Genomic DNA, 18,731 nt, shown 5'->3' on the forward strand with positions numbered 1-18,731 from the left:
TACACAGCATTCATGCAATAGTTAACAATTTAATTACAATTTATTAAGACAAGTAGATTTCCAGAACTTCTTTTATCCTAGCAAATGTTGAAGATACAGCACTTTGTACATCACTTTAAATACCATGTTTATGGCTTTGTTTTATTTTCATAGCTAGAGAAAGAACAAAATAGGAGCTGTGCAAATGGTTTATATTAAGTATATTACATTATTATAAATGCCTTTTCTAAATACTTATGCTTCTCCAGCAGCCCTAATCATCCTTACTTCTCCTCTAACCTCACAAACATACATTTCTTCCCCTACATCTTCATACTTAGGACAGCCATTTTAGAAGAACCTGTTTATTCATTCTCAGAGGGCTTTTCAACTAAAAGGTCTAAAATACAGTCAGCGACACATGTTGGGATGAGACTAAGCAGGAGACAAGTAAACTTAAAAGGGCTTATCCATCAGTCTCATCTTATTTCACTACATTTGCTTTCCCAAACCTCATTTTAGGTGTGAACAATTTCATCATACTGCTGAGTAGAATCCAAATTATATTTCCAAGACTTATATACAAGCTACTGATTTGGAGTAAACGATCTCAGTTTAGATGATTTGTTAGAAAAAGATTGTCTTGTTCAACTCAAAGCCTAAATTGGGCAGTGGCAGAGTTAGTAGTGGGAATTTCCATACCCCTACCAGGTAAGGTTCAGGCCCCAAACCCTGAACACAACGTCCTTGTGATAGGTGAGAAGAGGAGAAAAACTGTGGAGTATGTTATACCCTTTCAAAAATGAAGGGTTGGAATTATGGCTGGTAAAGAAAGAAGTAGAATGTTCCTGATCTTTACCTAAAGTCCAGCATTGGCTGGATTTTTTTAGTGGTTTTTAGATGCCTCTGGCAAAGTCCCATGGGAACAATTACCAGGCTCAATGGATTGGCAGAGAACTGGTGATTTTCCAAAGAGAAATATCCAAAAAAGCCAAGATCACTGTCAAGGAGCTTCTTCCCTTCATTTTTTTCTTAGGGATTTTACAGTTTCATGTCTTATATTTAAGTCTTTGATCCATTTCAGGTTAATTTTTGTGAGTGGTATAAGATAGGGATCCAGTTTCACTTTTCTGCATGTGGTTATCCAGTTTTTCCAACACTATTTCTTGAAAAGACTATCCTTTCCCCACTGGATATTCCCAGTTCCCTTGTCAAATATTAGTTGACTACATATGCAGGGGTTTAATTCTGGGCTCTTCTGTTCCATTGGTCTATGTGCCCATTTTTATGCCTGTAGCATATGATTTGAATCACTAGAACTTTGTAGTATAGTTTGAAATCAGGAAGTGTGATGCCTCCAGTTTTGTTATTCTTTTCAAGATTGCTTTGGCTATTCAAGGTCTTTTAGGATTCCACACAAATTTTAGGCTGTGTTTTTCTATTTCTATGTTGAAAAATGCCATTGGAATTTTGATAGAGATTGCATTGAATCTATAGATGGCTTTGGGTAGCATCGACATTTTGACAATATGAACTCTTCCAATCCATGAAAAGAGGACATCCTTCCATTTGTTTGTGTCTTCTTCTATTTCTTTCTGCAAAGTCTTATACTTTTTGTTGTATAGATCTTTCACTTCCTTGGATAAATTTATTCCTGGTTATTCTATTGTTTCTGATGCTATTGTGAATGGGATATTTTTCTTTATTTCTTTTTCAGATGTTTCACTGTCAGTGTATAGAAAAACACTTGATTTTTCTGTATTGATTTTATATGCTGCAACTTTATGGAATCCATGGATTAGATTCAACAGTTTTATAGTTGGAGCTCTGAGATCTTCAATGTATAAGGTCATATCATCAGTAAATAGAGATAATTTTACTTCTTCTTTTCCAATTCAGATGCCTTTTATTTCTTTGTCTTGCCTGACCGCTCCAGCTAAGACTTCCAGTACTGCATTGAATAAGAATGGAGAGAGTGGGCACCCTTGTCTTATTCCTGATCTTAAAGGAAAAATTTTCAATTTTTCTCCATTGAGTATAACGTCAGCTGTGGCTTTGTCATATATGACCTTTATTGTGTTCAAGTATGTTCTTTCTATACCCAACCTGTTGAGAGTTTTTATTATTAAGGGAGGTTCTATTTTGTTAAATCGTTTTTCTGCGTCTACTGAGATGATCAAATGAATTTTATCTTTCTTTCTATTAATGTGTTGTATCACATTCATTGAATTGAGTATTTTGAGCCATCCTTGCATCCCAGGGATAAATCCCACTTTGTCATGGTGTATAATTCTTTGAATGAGTTCTTAAATTTGGTTTGCTAATATTTCATTGAGAATTTTTGCATTTATGTCCATCACAGATATTTATCTACAGTTTTCTTTTATTGTAGTGTCGTTATCTGGCTTGGTATCGGGGTAATGCTGGACCTGTGAAATGAGTTTGAAAGCGTTCTCGTCAATCTTTCAGAAGATATTGTGAAGGATTGGCATTAAGGCTTCCCTAAATGATGGGTAGAATTCACCCGTGAAGCCTATTGGTCCTGGGCTTTTCTGTGTTGGGAGGTTTTTGATTACTGACTCAATCACCTTACTCATTATTGATCTATTAAGAATTTTTCTTTTTGGTTCAGTCTTCATAGACTGTATGTTTCTAGGACATTATTCATCTCTTCTAGGTTATCTAATTTATTCGTGTATAATTGTTCATAATAAGTTCTTATGATCCTGTGTCTTTCTGTAGTGTCACTTATTATTTCTCCTCTTTTATTTCTAATTTTATTTGAGTCTTCTGTCTTCTTAGTTGATCTCAGTAAAGATTTCTCGATTTTATTTATAACTAGCTCTTAGTTTCATTGATCTTTTCTTTTTTTTTTTAATCTCTATTTCATTTATTTCTGCTCTGATCTTTATTATTTCCCTCCTTCTCCTAACTTTGGGCTTGATATAGTCTTGTTTTTTAGTACCTTGCGGTGTAAATTTAAGTCATTTATTTGTCATCTTTATAATTTCTTAATATATGCATTTACCACTATGAATGTCTCTCTCAGAACTGCTTTTGCAGAGTCCCATAGATTTTGGTATGTTGTGTTTCTATTTTCATTTACTTTTAGATACTCTTTGATTTCCGTTTTGATTTCTTCTTTGACCCATTTGTTGTTCACGAAAACATTGTTTAGTTTCCACATATTTGTAGATTTTCCAGCTTTCCTCAGGTTGTTGATTTCTAGTTCCACATTATTGTGGTCAGAAAAGATACTTAGTATGATTTCAATCCTTTTGCATTTGCTAAGACACATTTTGTGCCTTATCATATTCTCTATCCTTGGAAATGTTCTGTGTGCACTTGAGAAGAATGTTTAATCTGCTGCTGTTGGATAGTATGTTCTATAGATGTCTGTACATCTATTTGGTATAATGTATGGTTAGAGTCCATTTTCTCCTTGTCGATTTTCTGTCTAGATGATTTATCCATTGTTGAAAGTCTGGTATTGAAGTCCCCTACTGTTATTGTATTGTTAATTTCTCCTTTTAGGTCTGTTAGTGTTTGCTTAGTATATTCAGGTGCTCCAACGTCGGGTGTGTATGTATTCATGATTGTTATATATTCTTGGTGTATTGATCCCTTCATCATTTTTTAATGAGCTTCCTTGTCTCTTGTTACCATTTTTGGCTTAACGTCTGTTTTGTCTGATATAAATACAGCTACTCATGCTTTCTTTTGGTTTCCATTTTTATGGCATATCTTTCTCACTCCCTTCACTTTGAGTTTATGTGTGTCTTTAAATCTTAAATAGGCCTCTTTTAGGCAGGGTCTGGTTTTGTTTTGTTTTGTTTTTTGTGAGGAAGATTGGCCCTGAGCTAACATCTGTTGCCAATCTTCCTCTTTTTGCTTGAGGAAGATTTTTTGCTGAGCTAACATCTGTGTCAATATTCCTCTATTTTATGTGGGATGCAACAAAGCATGGCTTGACAACTGGTGTTAGGTCCACGCCCAGTATCTGAACCTATGAACCCCAGGCACTGAAATGGAGTAGTGACCTTAACCACTATGCCATTGGGCTGGACTCCAGGGTCTTCTTTTTTTAATCCATCCAGCCACTGTGTACCTTTTGATAGATGAGTTCAATCCATTTATATTTAGAGTAAATATTGATATGTAAGGACTTACTAATGCCATCTTATTAATTACTTTCTGGCTGTTTTGTATTCCCATTGTTTCTTTTTCCTTCTGTCTCTGCATACTTTCATAAATTGGTTAATTTCCATGGTGGTATTCTGTTTCCCCTTTTCTTGTCTTTTGTGGATCTATTTTAGCTTTCTGCTTTGTGGTTACCTTGTGAATTACATAAAATATAGATAAAACTGTCCATTTTAAGTTGATAGGAACTTATCTTTGAATGTCTATAATGGCTTCATCTTTTTAGTACTTTTTTATATTATTGATGTTACAATTTGCTTCTTTTTATGTCATGTATTTGTTAGCAATTTACTGAAGCTATAGTTATTTTTACTACTCTTTGCCTTTAACTTTTTTACTGTAGTTGAGTGGTTAACACACCATCCTAATATAGAGTTACAGTTGTCTGAGTCTGACTATTTTCAACCTTACCAGTGTGTTGTGTACTTTCATAGGTTTTTCTGTCACTGATTAGCATATTTTCATTTCAGCTTCAAGAAATTTCAACATTTCTTGCAAGGCAGGTCTGATGGTGATGAACTCCCTCAGTATTTGTTTGGAAAAAATCTTATTTCTCCCTCATATCTGCAGGATGCCATTGCCAGATAAAGTTTTCTTGGCTGACAATTTATATCTTTCAACACTTTGAACATGTCATTCTACTCTCTCCTATCATGTAGAGTTTCTGCTCAGAAATCTGATAGCCTAATGGGGTTCCCTTTGTATATCACTCCCTCCCTGCCCTGGCTGCCTTTAAGATTCTTTCTTTATCATTGATTTTTGACAGTTTCATTAAAATGTATCTTGAAAAAGGTCTTTTTTATTGAGATTATAGTGTGTCCTATTAGCTTCATTGACTTGTATGTCCAAGTTTTTCTCCGGGTTTGGCAAGTGCTCAGCTATTATTTTTTAAATAAACCTCTGCCCCCTTCTACCATGATTTTCCATCTTGAAGGTCAAATATTCTAATATGCGCTTTTATTATTGAATCTGATAGCTCTTGTAGGCTTTCTTCACTCTTTTTACATCTTAATTGTCTCTCCTATTCTAACTGTATTATTTCTGTATCCCTGTCCTCCAATTCACTTATTCTTTCTTTCCTCTGGTCTGCCCTGCTACAGATGTTCTCTATTGCATTCTTCATCTCATTCATTGAATTCTTCAGCTCCAGAATTTCTGTTTGGCTCTTTTTTTGGAATTTCTGTCTCTTTGGTAAAGAGCTCCTTCTGTTCCTTAGTTTATTCCTGACTTTATTGAATTCTGTCTGAGTTTTCTTGTAGCTTGTTGAATTTTCTTCATAACAGTCATTTTAAATTATTTATTAGTTAGATCACAATATTCTGTGCCTTTTGAGTTTGGTTGCTGTGGAATTATTATTTTGTTTTGTGATGTCATATTTTCTTGATTTCTTTTTTTAAAGATTTTATTTTTTCCTTTTTCTCCCCAAAGCCCCCCAGTACATAGTTGTATATTTCTCATTGTGGGTTCTTCTAGTTGTGGCATGTGGGACGCTGCCTCAGCGTGGTTTGATGAGCAGTGCCATGTCCGCACCCAGGATTCGAACCAACGAAACACTGGGACGCCTGCAGCGGAGCGCACGAACTTAACCACTCGGCCATGGGGCCAGCCCCTCTTGATTTTTTTTATTGTTTGTACCTATGTGTTTCTGCTTTGGCATTTGAAGCAGTGGATATCTCCTTAACTAAGCTTTTATTTTCTATGGTTCTTACCATTCACCAGCCTAGCTATTAGAAACCTCTCTTTTGTATTCCAGAAGGTTGTGTTATAGTTAAAGTTTACAGTTTCTCCCTTGCCCCCAACATTGCATATTTTCTGAGCGTGCTCTCTGTGCACTGGAGCTCACTCTCCCTGAAACACTTGGGAGCACACACAAGGATCTAGTAGCAGAGTGTGGGGAGGTCTGGGTATAGCACTTGGTGTATTTGGGGCACCTGTAGAACCAGCAGGTAAATCCCTATGCGTGGCTCCTCCAAAGGTGAATGGATGGACTTTCTGCTGAGTGCAATTTCTTCAAAGCCCTTTTAAATTCTAATCTGCCTCTTTCTCAGTATGCTCCCTCCCTCCAGTTGCAGGGCTCCCAACTTAGTACTCCAGGTGTTGGCGGAGAGAAATTGGTTTTCCTCAGCAGCATCCCCCTCAGCTGGGGTAGTGGGCCCTATATCACTGCCCTCCTCTTTCCCCATGGGAGCAGTCACCTCTTATGCCAGATAAATCAGCCCTGATCTGTGCCTTCTTGGGGATGGAGCAGCACCAGGAAAGTTTCTGTTACCACCTCTGCTGTAACCAAAGTCATATTTTTTTTCTCCAAAGTCATGTTGGATTCTCCCTTCAAAAAGCTGAACTTCTGCATGTTCTCTCTTGTTGGTGAGTGTCTGCCCAATTCAGCACTCACCCAAGTCTTGCCTGACAGCAGCAAGAGGAGTCCAGGCAGTTGTGCTGGCCCTGCTGGTTCTGCAACCCATATGGAAGTTTGTTTATCTCCTATCATCTGAACTAGTGAACAAGATTCATCTTAGGTACTTTGCAGCAAAGTAAAACGTTCAGGAACTCCAACAAAGGAGCTGCTGTTGGTGTATGGATGCCTAATTTGTTGACTAAAAAGGAGGAACATCATGCTGCCATGTTGCTGACATCACTCTCCCAACATATTTTTTGAGCTCCTACTATGTTGCAGGTAGTGAGGTAGGCATTACAGACATAAAAGTGAACAAATCTTATATTCAAGTAGGGAAAACATACAGTAAACAAATAAAAATAATAATTACAAATTATAAGAAGCCATGTGGAGAAAAATCAAAGTAACATTAGAAATGAACTTGTGTCTGGAGGGGTGGGAAGCTCTTAGGGTGGTCAACGTTGAGAACTGAAGGATTTTAACTGAAGGAAGGGGCAAGATAGCAGTTGAAAGAACATTCTAGGCAGAGGGAACAGATGTTGCAAAGAACTTTTTGGAGTGATTTTAATTCTTTGCTCAAATCAATTTTGAGGGTAAGCCTATGTGCAGCACGTGAGTTGATTCATTGATGGGAGGTCAGAAAAGGGAAGTGTTTCTTCCTCTCTGGGAACAAGGTAAAGAAATTAAAGGTGGGACACTGACCAGTGCAATCACTTCCCATATCCTCCTCTTTGATTCCCCATGTTAAGCAGGTGTTAAGCTTTGTCCATACACTCCCAGGGCACCACCACTATAACTTTTTTCTAAAGTCTGCTGCTCTTTTTGCTATAGGCATAGGTGTCATTGATGGTTTAGAAAACCCCAAGAGGGAAGAGAAGTTGCTGCTCCATTAAAGGGAGGTGATAGTTTTATGAAATGGAATGAGCCTGCAAGAGACTGCTTGAGTTTCTGGTATATATGGAATCCTTAGGGCAAAATGACATCCTTAGTACTTCTGATATGCACAGAATGATAGAGAATACATGTTACCCCATATTTGCTTTCCAGTTTTTCCATAATAAAAGAATTTCTAGCTTAGCATGTGTAAACCTTGAATAATGAAAACATTTTCTGGTCTCCCTTGCAGCTTGGCAGGTCTATGTAGCTGATTTCTAGCCAATGAGTTGCAAGCAGAAAGGATTTTCACAATTTCCAGTCATCCCTTTAAAAGGAAAAGGCATGTGTCTCCTCATTTCCCCAGTCCTACTACCTATAATGTGAATGTGATAAGAAACCTTGCACCATTCAGATTAGAGAAACACCCAAGAAATGTTGGAGTTACAAAACAAGAGCCTACATATCCAAATATCTTGCAAAAATAGCCACCAACTGGCTAAGATGTTTACATGAAAGAGAAATACATTTCTATCTAGTTTAAGCCACAGTTCTATTAGTCACAGCTGAACCCATAGTGTAACTAATACAACTTGTCGTGATAGATTCAAAAGAAGAAAATGTGAAATGTTCAAGGGAAATTTTAGAGAAATCTAGCCACCTAACTATGAGCAGCATTCATAGGGTTCACATAACTATGACATAGGTCTCAGAAAACTTTCAGAGTGTACATTTACGTAGATGCATTCTAACACTGCTCTAGGAGTATTGTTTAGTGGACCATTTTGACAAAAATGTAAAAATGCAAGCTGTCAGTAGTGGTATTTTTACATCGAGTGGAGCTGAATGTACTGGACTCCTTCCCATGGGAGCCATAATAAATTTGGACCAAGGAATCCTTGAACTGAATTCGACATCAGTCTCCATCACACTTCTGCAGTAGAAGGAAGGCTCATCCAAGGAAAACAGAGTCAGGTAAATAGATGTTTTTATCTAAGTTGGAACTTGTTCAGATTCATCAAAATAAAATTCTTATACATATTGGAATTTAGTGTTTGATGTCATCACTGTGACATATCTAAAATCAGTTCCTATTCCTTACTTTCTTTTGATCATATATTGAATAGTTCATTTAAATGGCTTTATAACTTATTAAAATAAAGATGGAATTATATAATGCATGGAATGTACTTTAATATAATCTGGGGTAAGGAGAGTGAGTGCAGGCATACAGGAAAGAAGATAAACCATGTATTGAATTTGGTTGAAGCTGAATAATTGGTACATGGGGGTTCATTATACTAATTGCTCTTCTTTTGAGTATATTTGAACTTTTACATAGTAAAGGTTCTTATACATCTGAGTGAAAAAGTTAAACATATTTAATGACATAAGTCAGTAATGTGACTTCATATCATTTTTAACCCAGTATTACATGTTTTACTTTATGCAAGCATGATGTGCAGAGTTTATGGTAAGACTACTTCCTTCATGCTTTCATTTCTTGAGACCCAAACTTGGGCTATTATGCTTTCAAGCTGTTTTTATTTGTTTTTTTCTTATTATTAGATTGGCATTTTAAAAGGTGTAAATAATACTGGTCTTTGTACAAATTGTAGATATTCAACATTGCTTAGAAAAGGCTGAAAAACTTCTCTCACTTATGGGCCAGAATCAAACTTGAAAAGCAAAGATCTTAGGTCAGCCTCTCAGCACTGCTTCTGAAGCTTCTGCAAAAAAGAAGACACTGGGGTCAGGCCAATAGGCCTAATGACAGCCTTCCTCTCACAGCTCACCAAGGAGCAGTTGCTCTATTATTCTTTGAAGAGATCCAAGAAGGCAAATGTAAGGACTTAAATAAGGGTTTTGCCTATAGATTAATCTTCAGATGTGCAATAAGGAGTTAGATGTAGAGAACTTAGTCAACAAACAACAGAAAAAGAAATATGGTCTTAGCAAAATCAAATACATGGTTAACACTGAGGAAGTTCTGCTGAGGAAATGGTCTGGGAAGTTCCAGAAAGTTACAACTCACTGCCTGTACTCCACTCACACATCACATCCTTTAATAACTGAGGAATAAGTAAATTAAAAGAGCCACATTTACTTGAGAGTTTATCTCTCACTCCTTTCTCTCAAAATATGGTAGTGAAGGCAGTCAAGTTACTTCTGAGTTGGTTTCAGGAAGGCACAAGGGAGGCAGATATATTATTTGAGGACATTTGATGCATGGGGCAGATCCATATTTACATCCCATTATTTACTTCAGGTCTACTGAAACATCAGAAATTTCTCCTTAGGAAAGCCTTTACCACTTCCTAGGAAAATCTTTCTGCAACTGCCAAAATGTGTAATTCCTAACAACTTGGTTATTACAGAAGATACCTGGGCTTCCTGAAATTACTAGGGATATAGGTGAGATGAGGAGGGAGTTGCTAAAGTGGAAGAAAGAGAACTAGGATGACAGGAGAGCCAGAGACAATTGTCCTGACTCACATGTTTTTGTTGAAGTAGATCTGTTTTGGGAAGAGCAGAGGGAGGTGGTGGACGATGGATTTTTTCCTTGCCAATCAACAGTAAAAATCAGACTGTCAGATCTTAACAACCTTTAAGACTAAAGAAGAAACATTCCGTCTTTCACCTCATCTCCTTTTCTGCCCACAGACCATACTCTAGTAAATATAAGGCTTTAAATCATTCAGATAAACCTGGTCAACAAGTGAGGTTGGGGACTAATCTTAGTAGGATGAGGACAGTAATGAGTCTATCTATGGGCGGAGTAGATGGCAGGGATGGGGTAGGATGGGAGAAATGCTTCATCTCTCCATCTGAGAATAGAGTGCACGCCTCCAGGGAGAGTAGAGCATCATGGGACTTTCATCCATGTGTGTGAGAACACTGACAAAGATCGTCAAGAATATCAGATTGCTGAAAAAATGACTACTAAATATACATTGACTTCTGGAGGCAGAAAATTCCTGTGTAATTTTACCGAGACCATCTTTATTATGAAAATGCATATTATAAATTATAGATGTAAATAAGTTCCAAGTGCAACATTTTCACAGTATTTTGGAAGTAAAAACAAAGAGATTACATAAAAATTAAGTTGCACAAGAGTTCCACTTATGCACCCTTTTAGACCAAGGTAGCTTGACCTGTTGTTCCTAGGGCAGATGGCTCCTTTTTCTGGAATTACAGGTTAATAGAATTAGCTGCTTAACTGAATGACAATAAAACATATAAAATATTTGAATATAACAATAATAACAATAACAATATGACAATAATATGGAAATCACTCCATATTCAAAATCTCTCTTGTTGGAATAATTACGTGTGTATGTTGGAATCAGAACTCAAATAACCTTATATAGGAAATGTAAGTTTATTTATCTTGAATTGCATGTTGCTGTAGTTCAGAGTGTTTACTTTTTGCACCCTGATTTCATTGAATCCAGAAAGTGATAAATGGAAGGTTTGGAGAGAAGATTCTCCAAAGAAAGGAGAAGCTCCGAGAGGAGGCTGCTGTGTGGATGGCAGCTGCAGCAGTACCTCTCTCCTAGTTTAGACTTTTCTCTAGAAATTAGGTCCAGAGTTGGAAGAGGAAAATCAAAAAGTAAAAGAAAACAAGCAGAGATCTAAGAAACTGACAGCTGAGCTTGTGGATATATTTCTTAGAATTTAGCATCCCCATTATGGTAAGCAAAGTAGGCGATCACTTACTATATGCAATCTGAAAGACACTGCTGTAAGACCTACTTTCTTCAAAATATCTTCCCCTCCAGTCTGCTTCAGTGTCTTTAATGCCACTATTAAAAGTGAGGGATTAACATTTTGAGTTAAGGTTTACCCTTAAAGCCTAGATTTCAGATATCCTCGGTAAATTAATTTTAAGCTAACGTTAGTCATTAGCACCTTAGTGTGAATAAGTTGGACAGATTACTGACTAGACGAACAAGGGAATAGGACAGAAAACAAAAATATATGGATGGAGAGGAGGGGTAGATAAAGTAAATCACAGAACTGAATACAAACCTAGATGGGCTGGCCTGAGGAGAAGGGGTGGTCCTAGCTAAGCAGCATAAGAATAGTGGACACTTGTCCTCTCCTTGAATGATGTAAATGATCTGCAAGGGCTTCTGGACTGCCTAGTAAATGGGTTCTAACCTCAACCATTCATCTAAGAAGTTCAGTAATCTCCCCTTTTAAAAACAGATATGTTTAAAGTGAAATTAATATGTTAATAAAAATAAATCACTGGTCTCTCAAAACAACCCCTAAGAAGTGTAATTCATTCTAATCTGGAAACTAGGAAACACATATAGTATAGACAAGACTCATGCAAGTACCCACAAAATTATTACTTGTGATCCCATTACAACACTAAATTATATTCAGACACAAATAACTTCAAAGCAAACAGACCAGACACAGTTACAAGTTGCCCTTTTAAAAACACAATTTAACACTTATTTAACACATAAAATATGTATCTTACAATGAATAATTAGGAGATAAATACACTATTGCTAGCAGCACAAAATCAGTCTTCTAGTAGGGTATTATTTTAATAACAAAGTACAAGCAAAATCAACACTTGTCCAGAGAAAACATTAGAAAAGTTTCCATTCATCTTAGATATTAGAATTCATTTTGATTTCACCATTTTTTCCTCCAAACATATTAGTATCATAACTGTGTGCCTAAAGAAACTCCCTTCCTCTAAATACGATGGAGCTCTTTGTTGATTTTCACATTCCTTCCAGATGAGAAGTAGCATGTGTCTTCATTATATAGCACATAGATTTTAAATAGAGCATTTTTTATCTTAGAGCTTTTTGCTGAAACATGCTTCAAAGTATTCTAATATTTAAGATCTCAGGTTTAGTTACTATTCATATCCTGGGTCTGTTTCCTGCATACTAGTACCAAGAATGTAGCAGACAAGGCATTGTTAGCGGTCTCCAATGCTGCCAAAATTAATCTTCTGCACTTTTCTCAAACAGTGAAAGAATTGTCTTCTCCAACTGCTGGGAGGTAGGCTGTGCAGGCCGCAGAATGGTATGACTGGGGCAAAGGTGGGCCAGAAAAATTACTGAAGACTCTAGGGTCCACATGCGTAGCTGCCTCCAAACCCTATTCTGGCATGTGAAGGTGGCTTGACAGTTGTCACCTAACTTAAAGTAAGAAATACAATGTGATGAGGCTTTTAAGAGGTGTACTTGACTCTACTTCATCTTTCCACTTTGGCCTAAGCTTAGTAATTAATTAGTGCACTACTTCTTTCATAGGCTCAGAAAGCACAGTAACCTGTCAGAGGTACCTCAACGTCACTCTAGAAGCTTAGTGGAAACTTTCTCTTCTAGGCAGGTCCATACATCTCCAGAGGTGTTCTTAGGAAATAGTTTAAAAGAACAGAGCTGTGATTTCATCTATCTGCTGTCTCCTGGACCTATAGAGGCAATCTGGGTCACCTTGTATGGACTTTGACAAGCTAACTGCCCTGGGTAGATTTAATACGGTGTATTATACAGTCACAGAGAGTTATTGTATGTGAATCTCTTTCTTGTTCTTACTTTAAACATGGCAGAGGCCTGAGTTCAGATTTTTATTCTAGCATAGGTGTGACAGATAATGTTTCATACTGACATTGAAATGAAGGAAATAGCTATTCCAGTCTTCAAACCCCTAGAGTATAATCACACATGGGAGATAAAAATGGTCCCATGTTTATAACGCTTTTGTTTTCACAGAATAATATATTGTCCATCCTACTTAAAATCAAACCAAAAATGTCATATTGGAAAATAAACCGTGATTACTAGTATAAATAGACAACTGTATTGCCTCTAAAATGCAAAGAGACTCATTGTCTGTTGTAACAAACCTAAGCACTTATTATGATCCCAAGCTAACAGTCTCTCTGTGTCTGAGGTTCACAGATAAAACTGCTGACTTTAGTTGAGAGCACATGTGTATAGGATGCCACTGAAATTTTATAGTTTACATCTTAAAGACTTGATGACAAATTACTACATGAACATGTCAACATCACTGATGGTGGAGTATAATGCTCTAAATTGGTTCTGTTATGACGATGTGAATTCCTCATACAGGTAAGATAGAACATAACTGAAAAGCTATGAGTGCTTCCTGTGATTACTTCCCAGTGGCTTGGGGTATTGCAAATGTTTTCTGATATACTTGCATTTCAGACCACATTCACTTTTTAATTTTTATTTAGCATAATTCAGTTGTCAGGGTAGAAGTGGTATGGTTGCCCACAAAGGATTTTGTATGGAGTTGGATGCTGTCATGCAAATCTTGTCTTGAAAGCCGTCTTCTGAACTCATTAGTGGTGAAGTAGTATATAACTGGGTCAAGGCAGGAATTCAGACTAGCAAGACACAGGGCAACAGAATGAAATATTAGAATCACTCTTCTGGCTAGGCAGCTTTTAATTTCATTGGACTTGACCAGGAAATCTAAAGGAAAACTGAAGTGATAAGGTGCAAAGCAGATTAGGAATACTCCCGCACAAGTTAGAATCATCTTCAAGGCTTTCTTTTTCTCTCCAAGGTCTTGAGTCACAGGATATTTATCTTGCAGTGATAAAACCGTCTTCCAGGTACAATATAGGACAATCAGAAGAGGAGTGACAAACCCAATCAACTCGCCAATGGTCATCATGGCAATAGACTGGGCCAGATTGACATTCCTGGTAGGAAGATCTACGAAGCATTTGGTTCTGTTGCCTGTGGTCTCATCACTGGTTCTGAGGAGAGGAAAGAGCAGACAGGCAAGACAGATGATCAGCCAGCCAGCAATGCTGATGTATAAGTCATATTTCTGTTTGCAGTCATTGAAGCGAAAAGGGTACATGAGAAACCAAAATCGTCGTACACTGATGCAGACCAAGAAGTAGATACTTGCATACATGTTGACATACTTCAGGTAGAAACAGAACATGCAGAGTCCAGGCCCAAATGGCCAGTCATGATTCAAGTAGTAAAAGATCCTCAGTGGCAGGGAGAGAACTTGTAGCAAGTCAGCAATGGCTAAGTTTATCATGAATATCACAGCCCGTTTGGTTTCTTTCATATAGCCATAAAATACCCACAAGGCTAATATGTTCCCTATGAGACCCGGCACAAGAATAACAGTGTATGTCACAGCATAGATAAAGTATCGAAAATCTGTATTGTCTGCATATGGTCCAGCACATGTGTCATTAGCAGGCATATTTCTTTCTGGGGAAACTGTCTTTGCCAAATGGTGGTTCAGAACCTAAATTCACTATCAACTGCTTGCTCTTTCTAAAAGACTGACCATCGATAGGTTGGAGAATCTGAGACTAAAATAATCTTTTTACTGCGTTGGTCTGAGCCTCTATACCTGATTTGGGGGCTTTTCAAAGAACTACCTGCATGTTTGTTTTGGATTTCTCTACAGTAACTACAAGGAAATCTAGTGTGCAAGCACAGACAACAAGCTGTTAAAATTTTCCCTTCTTGTTTACTCTGTTATAAAGCCTTCTGGGACATCACAACAGTTGATCCTCTCCCATTTGGATCACGAATGTGCCATATAGCAGCTCTTCAAATTCCCATATGATGATAGCCATCTCTTTACAGGTGCTTGGCAGGCTTTCTTTTTTTTGGCTCACATAGAAGGAAGGTTTGCTTTAATACTCAGTGGATCCGCAACTCTTCAGAGATGATTAACTTAGATCAGTGTTTGGGGATGTTTTCAGTTATGTCGAAAGCTAAAAAGTGGAAAGCAAAGGCAGAGCTGCAAGTGAAAAAAAAAGCCAATTATTATCTGGCACATTTTGCAAACAAAAAAAGGCTATGTGTAGAAAAATCTATTAGTTTAAATGGAAAGTTCTGATGTGAGTGAGGGTGACAAGCCACAGTTAAACTTGAGAATCAGGAACATATAGCTAGAAGGAACCTGAGAGGTAATCTAGCCCCTTGCTGTTCAAAATGCCATCTCTGAACCAGCATTACTTGAGAGCTTGTTAGAAATGCAGAAGAATCTCATGTCCCACCTGGGACCTGCTGAATCACATCTGCAGTTTAACAAGAACAATAGGTTATTCTTATGCATATTAACATTTGAGATGCTCTGATTTAGATCTTTGCTTCACAGCCCTTGTGGATTGTCAGAGTCATCTGGAGAAGATTTTTTTTAAAAAACACAGCTTTCCATAGCTTTCCCAGTATCTCCTCCAGAGATTCTGATTCAGCATGTAGGGCCCAAATTTGAAATTTGTTTTTCTAAAAGCTCCCCATATGATTCAGATACAGCCAACCCAGCATTTGTCCTTGAACCATCATTTAGGGGCCACCGATTTGATCCAAATACTTTCCAGATGTCTGAAAATAAGTGGGCAACCTGCCTCTCTTTAAATACTTCTATTTACATGGGTCATTTAGTCACCTCTCAATTATCCAAGAAACAGACCATAGCACCAGTACAGAGAATCAAAATCCCCAGAAAGTTGCCTCAGCTGAGTCGATGACCTTTGTTCTGAGGTAAACAAATTTTAGCTTAGGGACCTGGATAGTTGCCTCAAGGCTGCTGAAATCCAGGAGGACTTAACTGACTTTAAAGATATGTGGAAAGAACAAAATTGAAATAGAAATTATGAAACACACTGCTTTAGAATATCAAATCCATGTGGATTATCAAATCCATGTGGTTTGAAGAGTGCTTGATTTAGCCCCTGAAGGAATTTTTATTGTTATTATTTTGCCTCAATTGCCTGGTAAGTAAAATAGTATGTTTTGTTAAGAGATATGGTGCTCACTTTAATTAAAAGGCCTGATGAATGATATGAACTATGGATTCAGATTGAAGAGGCTAAATACTTGAGATTTCTCAGAGAAGGAAGAAGTAGAGAGATGGTGTTATAAAGATAGGGAAGCACAACTGTAAATAATAACATCAATATTGAAAGAGTGGTTAACATTAGAGCTTGTTCAGCTCCCAAACTGAAATACTTCTTTGAAATATTTTCACAGATAGTGATTTTGGTTAGGTGACAGGCAAAATTAGGTGGCAGATAAAAAAGTCAAAAGCCCTGGGTTTTCCACTTCCTTTTAACTATTTATATAAAAGTCATCGCCTGCTAATGTCACTGATTAGAAAGAATTTTAGAAATATACATCCAATCAACCTCTACTGAACCTTCACCTCTCCTGTCACAGCCAATGACTCTTAAATCTGTATCTCATCTGAGCTGTAGCTCTCTTTCCAACTATATATAAGACTACTTCTCTTGAATGATTCATCATCACCTCAAAATGTGGCATATGAAACTGAAATCATCTTTTATATTTTATTAAAATATGTCACATCTTGTCAAATCATGTTATCTCTGATAAAAATCTCCTAATGACTCTTCATCTCAGAGGTAAAATCAAAGTCCTTGCAATGGCTTACATCATACTGTGTGATCTGGCCTCCAGTTACTTCTGAGCTTACCTCCTAAGACTCTCCCCTTGCATTCTGCTCGAGCCACTTTGCCATTCTTGCTGTTAAGTGAACAAACCACGTCCGCTCCTGCATCAAAGCCTTTGAATTGGCAGTTACCTGTGCCTAGAATGCTTTAGCCCAGTTATTTACTTGTTGCACTTCCTTACTTCCTCCAGATCTTTACCGAAATGTCACCTTTTCATGAGGCTTTCCCTGATCTTCCTATTTAAAACTGTAGCTCTCCTCCTATACTCTCCATCTCCCTTCAGTATTTATTTTATCCACTATCAATCATAACTAATATACTTTATGTTTTTTAGGTATTTATTTTGTTTTTATATATCTTCTCTACTAGAATGTAAAGTCCATGAGGACAAGGATTCTTGTGTATTTTGTTTACTTGTTGTATACTCGAACCAAGGGCTGTACAAGACACAAAGTAAGTGCTCAGTATTTGTTGAATGAAATAATTACGGTAACATATGTATGGTGATGGATAAAACCTGTACTGTTGGTAGTGAACACGATGCAGTCTATACGGAAACTGAAATATAGTGATGTACACCTGAAATTTACACAATGTCATACGCCAATATGATCTCAATAAAATAATTAAAAATAAATTATTTGACTGTAAAAATCAACATCTCAAACAAAAATCATCTCTTAAGACCTCAAAACAGATTCTGCTCCAGACTTCCTTATTCACTATTAAGTTCACCAATATTTTCCCACGTTGTCTCAAAGTTTTGGAGACTTTGACTCTTTGCCCCTTATTGTCCACATACAAACAAGTGCCTAAGGGAGAGATAGCATACTATGGGGGAACTAATGTATGTTTAGGAATCAGAATGACCTGGGTTTAAATTCTTTCTCTTTCAATTAATGGCTGTGTGACTTTGGATATATCACTAAACCTCTCTGATCCTTAATTTTCTCACTAGTAAAATGAGAATAATCGTGGTACCTAGCTTATAGAGTCAGTGTGAGAACTAATTGAGCTGCTGTATGTAATCCATTTAGCATAGTGTCTGGTACATAATAAGTGCTCGATAAACAGTTATTATAACTGATATTATTACTATTTGCTGCAACTGCATTATTTCTGATAATCATCTCACTTTTAAAATTTGCATTGTTTCTACCCTAGTTCAGGCCCTTATTACTTAATCTGTCTCCCTATCCCTTATCTTTTCCTACTCCATTCTACATAATGTTGTCAGGTATTTTCTTTTTTCTAGGATGAGGTCTTTAAAAAGCATTAATGGCTCCCTATTGCCCAACAAGTCACAAAGTACATAGTCTGGCAGTCAGTGGCTTCCTTAAATACAGTGCGTCTACCTTTAGAGCTTTTTTTCCCACTACTCCCCAAACATGCCCAGCACTCTTGCAAAACTCAGCTCCTTGCTGTTCAAACTGAGCTTTTTTGTTTTTTCATAAACAGTGTTTGCTATTCTGCTACCTCAGCCTGGAGTATCTTCTCTTTGTATATCAGTCCTACCTATTTGTAAAGGCCTTTCTCAAATTTCCTGTTCTTCATGAAAACTTTTGTGGTTAACTCAACACTGTTATGATAGCTCCTTTTTTAAAACTCCATTTATACCTCTCTTAAAACACCTAACTTCCTCTGCTTTTGGTTAGTAATTTGTGTCTGTGTCTTATTTACGCCCCTGCTCGCCTGCTTACCCCACCCCACCACGGCTAGGCCAGAAATTCCTTGAAGTCAAGGCCTGGGTCTCATACACCTCTATATCCCCCGGGGCACCTAGAACCATGTTTGGAATGTGTGGGTTCATCTAGT

At 37.2% G+C, this 18,731-nt stretch overlaps 1 protein-coding gene across 4 annotated transcripts in view; it reads right to left on the reverse strand.

The window, feature by feature from the left end:
• Positions 1–11,973: 11,973 nt before the first annotated feature.
• The window catches only part of GPR174 (G protein-coupled receptor 174), a 98,773-nt gene continuing 92,015 nt past the window's right edge, over positions 11,974–18,731 (reverse strand). For 2 of the 4 annotated variants that reach the window (XM_046674176.1, XM_046674178.1), the window contains one exon: positions 14,694–15,241. In XM_046674176.1, coding sequence (XP_046530132.1) covers positions 15,200–15,241 — 42 coding nt within the window. In that variant the 3' untranslated portion in view covers positions 14,694–15,199. Of the gene's footprint in view, positions 15,242–18,731 lie in introns of all 4 variants that reach the window. The other 2 variants (XM_046674175.1, XM_046674177.1) reach the window with 2 other exon arrangements.

Source organism: Equus quagga, chromosome 10 (assembly GCF_021613505.1).
Source record: "Equus quagga isolate Etosha38 chromosome 10, UCLA_HA_Equagga_1.0, whole genome shotgun sequence".
Classification (NCBI taxonomy): domain Eukaryota; kingdom Metazoa; phylum Chordata; class Mammalia; order Perissodactyla; family Equidae; genus Equus; species Equus quagga.